This window comes from Rhinopithecus roxellana, chromosome 9 (genome assembly GCF_007565055.1).
Source record: "Rhinopithecus roxellana isolate Shanxi Qingling chromosome 9, ASM756505v1, whole genome shotgun sequence".
In the NCBI taxonomy this organism is placed as follows: Eukaryota; Metazoa; Chordata; class Mammalia; order Primates; family Cercopithecidae; genus Rhinopithecus; species Rhinopithecus roxellana.
The window spans coordinates 16,129,736-16,135,735 of NC_044557.1; the positions used below are offsets into that span (position 1 = coordinate 16,129,736).

The following is a 6,000-nucleotide window of genomic DNA, read 5'->3' on the forward strand; positions in this document are numbered from 1 at the left end:
TACCTCACACCTGCTAAGATGGCTGTTATTTAATTAATTAATTTTTGAGACAAAGTCTTGCTCTGTCACCCAGGCTCACTGCAACCTCCACCTCCTGGGTTCAAGGGATCCTCCTGTCCCAGCCTCCTGAGTAGCTGGAATTACAGGTGCATGCTCCCACACCTGGTAATTTTTGTATTTTTAGTAGAAATGGGGTTTCGCCATGTTGGCCAGGCTGGTCTCGAACTCCTGACCTCAGGTGAGCCACCACGCCTTGCCAGATGGCTATAATTTTAAAATAGGGCTAATGCAGTGGCTCACACCTGTAATCCCAGCATTTTGGGAGGCCAAGGCAGGAGGATAACTAGATCCCAGGAGTTCAAGTCTAGCCTGGGCAATATAGCAAGACCCTGTCTCTACCAAAAATGTTTTAAACTTTCTTTTTTTTTAAATTAAAAAAAAGGAATCTAACAAATGTTGAGGATGTAGAGAAGGTGGACTCCTCATACCCTGCTGGTGGGAGTGGGAAAGGGTGCATCTGCTGTGGGAAAGTGGCAGTTCTTCACAAAGTTAAACATAGAGTTACCATTGTGAACCCAGCAATGCCACTCCTAGGTGAATCCTAGGAATTCATTCAGGATAAGTGAAGGGTTACATTCACACAAAAACTTGAGCAGCATAATTCATGTTCTGTTTTCCTACAGATCCAGTCTTTGACTGAAAGATTATAAGCCACAGAAAAGACTCTGTGAGTGATGACATGGGGAATGTGTTTGGATAGGATCGCTAGGAATGCAGGCAACAAAGGAAAATAACACATGCTTTGTGTTTTCTGTTTGTTCTTTTTCCAGTGATGAGCTGCTACTGGGTCACGAGAAGGCCCCTGCCTTCAGAGACTATGTGGCTGTGGCACGAGGAAGCAAAGATCACAACATTCGTGCCCGAGAACCAGAGGGTGGGCTTTCAGAAGAAACTCAAGTGAAATGCTTGATGGACCAGGCGACAGACCCCAACATCCTTGGCAGAACCTGGGAAGGATGGGAGCCCTGGATGTGAGGTCTGTGGGAGTCTGCAGATAGAAAGCGTTACATTGTTTAAAGAATCTACTATACTTTGGTTGGCAGTAATCCATGAGCTGATTTTCCTGAAGCACTAAGGAGAAATCTCTTTTGTGCTACAGTTTTATAGCATGAGTTTAAATCAAGATTATGAGTAAATGTATATGGGTTAAGTCAAAGGTAAGGTTATAGTAACATCAAAGGTTAGGTGAAGTTTATAGAAAGATACATATCCAGGCTTACCAAAGTATTAAGAATATAGTATGTGATCAGCTTTCAAAGCATTTACAAGTGCTGCAAGTTAGTGAAACAGCCGTCTCCATAAACAGGAAATGTGGGAAACCTTGGAATGCCCTTCTGGTTCTGGCACGTTGGAAAGCACACTCAGAAGGCTTCATGGCCAAGATTTTGGGAGAGTAAAGCTAAGTATAGTTGATGTAACATTGTAGAAGCAGCATAGGAACAATAAGAACAATAGGTAAAGCTCTAATTATGGCTTATATTTAGAAATGACTGCATTTGATATTTTAGGATATTTTTCTAGGTTTTTTCCTTTCATTTTATTCTCTTAGTTTTGACATTTTATGGTAGATTTGCTCTCTAGAAGGGAACATCTTTATTTAGGAGGGTAAAAATTTTGGTCATAGCATTCACTTTTGCTATTCCGATCTACAACTGGAAGATACATAAAAGTGCTTTTTGCATTACAAATTTGGGATAACTTCAAAAATCTCATGGTTGATGTTAGGGATAGCACTAAGCATTTTAGTTCCAGGAGAATAAAAGAAATTCCTATTTGAAATGAATTCCTCATTTGGAGGGAAAAAAAAAAAGCATGCATTCTAGCACAAGATCAAATTATGGAATACAAAAGTGGCTCCTTCCCATGTGCAGTCCCTGTGCCCCCTTCAGTCCTCTGCACACCCAAACTGTTTCTGATTGGCTTTTAGCTTTTTGTTGTTGTTTTCTCCTTCTAACACTTGTATTTGGAAACTCTTCTGTGATTTTGAGAAGTATACTCTTGAGTGTTTAATAAAGTTTTTTTCCAAAAGTAGTGTGTATCTCTTTTATGCAGTTTCAAAAGCAAAATATTCATCTTACAAAATAGTCTATTATACTACTTGCCTAGTTTGTTCTGATAAATGCGGGTTAAATGCGTTACGGCATTTAAAATAAACATTAATGCCCAGGCACACTGGGAGGCCAAGGCTGGAGGATTGCCTGAACTCCTTGAGCCCAGGAGTTAAAGACTAAGAGGGCAACACAGTGAGATCCCATGTCTATTTTTAAAAATAAAATAACAAATTTATCTTCTCAACAAGTGATACCTATTGAACCAGATTTCATCTGTAAAGAAAGATAAATGATCGTGTATGTGAAAAATCTGGTACACATGATCTAGTAAATATTTTTGCACAAAAATGGCCAAAGTAAGCCCACTTTGGAGTAGAGTTGATAATATATTGTTTTCTGTAACAACTAATTCGCTGTAATTCTTCCTTGAGTCCTGTTAATTTGGACTACGTTCATTAAATGGATCACCTACATTGTAGGAAACTCTGTTTTTTTAATGACTACTTTTCATATCAATAAAAGTTGATTGTTACGGCCAGGTGTGGTGGCTCACACCTGTAATTCTAGCACTTTGGGAGGCTGAGGCGGGTGGATCACCTGAGTTTGGGAGTTCGAGACCAGCCTGACCAACATGGAGAAACCCCCGTCTCCACTAAAAATACAAAATTAGCCAGGTGTGGTGGCCCATGCCTGTAATCCCAGCTACTCAGGAGACTGAAGCAGGAGAATTGCTTGAACCCAGGAGGCAGAGGTTGCAGTGAGCCAAGATCGTGCCGTTGCACTCCAGCCTGGGCAACAAGAGTGAAACTCCATCTCCAAAACAAAAAAAAAATTGATTATTACAAGTTGTGTGTGTGGGTCTAGTCTCAAAGCTGTGTGCTCAAAAAGTTCATCATTGCTCACGAGAGTGCAGTAAGAAAAAACTTGCTGTGTACAGCATTCAGAAAACATTCATAAAATTACACTAGATGTTAAATGGTCATTACACAATGTAGGAACTGCACATCTGAATCATCACTGGGGCTCGAACTCTAACTCGTGATTCTTGCTGAATAAGAATATTTGATTTGGAAACCAAGAAACAACACTTAACACTGATTACAAGGAAATATGAATGATATTATTGTTATATGAGTGGTAATATTTACATTATAAACATTTTGATATGCAGGTTGTATATGAAACATTTGTTTTTCTTTTTTTTTCTTTTTTTTTTTTTTTCCTGAGACAGAGTCTTGCTGTGCCGCCCAGGCTGGAGTGCAGTGGCCAGTTCTCAGCTCACTGCAAGCTCCGCCTCCCGGGTTTACGCCATTCTCCTGCCTCAGCTTCCCGAGTAGCTGGGACTACAGGCGCCCGCCTCGTCACCCGGCTAGTTTTTTGTATTTTTTAGTAGAGACGGGGTTTCACGGTGTTAGCCAGGATGGTCTCGATCTCCTGACCTCGTGATCCGCCCGTCTCGGCCTCCCAAAGTGCTGGGATTACAGGCTTGAGCCACCACGCCCGGCCGAAACATTTGTTTTTCAACGCCAAAATAATCCAGAAAGTTTCAGATTTAAGCTTAATGAAGACTTGAATGATCCCATGCTTTAGCACTTTGTCAGACTGAAAACCCAAGTATATAATACACTCCTTTAGGACAAGTACTGTGTCCTAATCACTATCTGTCAGTACCTCATAGTCTGGCACATGATAGTCAACAGAACAAAGCCATAGGAATAATTTAGTAAAGAATTCAACTTTTAAAAACTACTTCTATAAGAAATAAAAATTATTGGCCAGGCGCTGTGGCTCACACCTGTAATCCCAGCACTTTGGGAGGCTGAGGCGGGCAGATCACGAGGTCAGGAGATCAAGACCATCCTGGCTAACACGGTGAAACCTTGTCTCTACTAAAAATAGAAAAACAAAATTAGCCAGGCGTGGTGGCAGTCACCTGTAGTCCCAGCTACTCAGGAGGTTGGAGAATGGCATGAACCAGGGAGGCGGACCTTGCAGTGAGCTCAGATGGTGCCACTGCACTCCAGCCTGGGCAACAGAGCAAGACTCTCTCAAAAAAAAAAATAAAAATTATTTCACTGACTGATGAGAATTTTTAAAGCACTGTTTATTAACTAATGACCAGTAACTTTTTTTTTTTTTTTTGAGATTCACAGTTGCCCAGGCTGCACCTCCTGGGTTCAAGTAATTCTCCTGCCTCAGCCTTCCGAGTGGCCAGGACTACTGGCACACACCACCACGCCCGGCTAATTTTTGTATTTTAAATTTTGTATTTTGTATTTTTGTATTTTTAGTAGAGATGAGGTTTCACCATGTTGGCCAGGCTGGTCTCAAACTCCTGACCTCAGGTGACCTGCCTGCCTCAGCCTCCCAAAGTGTTGGGATTACAAGTGTGAGCCACTGCACCTGTACTGCCAAAAATTCTTTGAACTTCAGAATGTTGGCTGTATTAAAATGAAAATATGAAGTTGCTTTTGAATATTTTATGAAAGTAATTAGGGATCGTGCCACTGCACTCCAGCCTGGGCGACACTGACACTTGTTTTTGAGACAGTGTCTCAAAAAATTAAGGATCAGCTTTTCAAAAAGCGAAAAGACCATTGGGCGTTTGATAGGAATTGCATTGAATCTGTAGATTACTTTGGTTAATATTGCCATCTCTTTTTTTTTCTTTTTTTTTTTTTTTTGAGACGGAGTCCCGCTCTGTTGCCCAGGCTGGAGTGCAGTGGCAGGATCTCAGCTCACTGCAAGCTCCGCCTCCCGGGTTTACGCCATTCTCCTGCCTCAGCCTCCCGAGCAGCTGGGACCACAGGCCCCCGCCACCTCGCCCAGCTAGTTTTTTGTATTTTTTTTTTTTTTTTTTTTTTTACGACGGAGTCTCACTCTGTCGCCCAGGCTGGAGTGCAGTGGCCGGATCTCAGCTCACTGCAAGCTCCGCCTCCCGGGTTCACGCCATTCTCCTGCCTCAGCCTCCCGAGCAGCTGGGACCACAGGCCCCCGCCACCTCGCCCAGCTAGTTTTTTGTATTTTTTTTTTTTTTTTTTTTTTTACGACGGAGTCTCACTCTGTCGCCCAGGCTGGAGTGCAGTGGCCGGATCTCAGCTCACTGCAAGCTCCGCCTCCCGGGTTCACGCCATTCTCCTGCCTCAGCCTCCCGAGTAGCTGGGACTACAGGCGCCCGCCACCTCGCCCGGCTATTTTTTAGTAGAGACGGGGTTTCACAGTATTAGCCAGGATGGTCTCGATCTCCTGACCTCGTGATCCGCCCGTCTCGGCCTCCCAAAGTGCTGGGATTACAGGCTTGAGCCACCGCGCCCGGCAGTTTTTTGTATTTTTTAGTAGAGACGGGGTTTCACCGTGTTAGCCAGGATGGTCTCGATCTCCTGACCTTGCGATCCGCCCGTCTCAGCCTCCCAAATATTGCCATCTTAACAATACTGTATTTCAATCCACGAGCACAGAATGCATTTCCATTTATTTATGTCTTGTTTAATTTCCTTCAACAATGGTTTGCAATTTTCAGCAGTTTAAAATACTTCTAATGTTTTGTTTCCTTGGTTAAATTTATTCCTAGCCATTTTGTTCTTTTGGCTACTATTGTAAATGGAATTGTTTTTCCTAACTATGTTTCCAGATTGTTCATTGCTAGTGTATACAAACAGCTGATTTTGTGTGTTGGTCTTTTCTCCTGCAACTTTGCTGAATTAATTTAATAGCTTTAGTACTTAGTTTGTGTATTCTTTGGGATTTTCTATATATAGAATGATGTCATCTGTGCATAGAGACAGTTTTATTTCTTTTCCAATTTGACTACCTTTTCTTTTTTCTTACCTAATTATTGTGGCTAGAACATTCAGCACAATGCTGAGCAGCAGTGGTAAAAGTGGGCATC

The 6,000-nt window shown here is 42.2% G+C and overlaps 1 protein-coding gene across 4 annotated transcripts in view; it reads left to right on the forward strand.

Annotated features, from left to right (window-relative positions):
* The window catches only part of PRKDC (protein kinase, DNA-activated, catalytic subunit), a 185,568-nt gene extending 183,480 nt beyond the window's left edge, over positions 1-2,088 (forward strand). The window contains exon 86 of one of the 4 annotated variants that reach the window (XM_010357481.2): positions 831-2,084. In XM_010357481.2, coding sequence (XP_010355783.2) covers positions 831-1,035 — 205 coding nt within the window. In that variant the 3' untranslated portion in view covers positions 1,036-2,084. Of the gene's footprint in view, positions 1-830 lie in introns of all 4 variants that reach the window. The other 3 variants (XM_010357483.2, XM_010357480.2, XM_010357482.2) reach the window with 3 other exon arrangements.
* Positions 2,089-6,000: the final 3,912 nt, after the last annotated feature.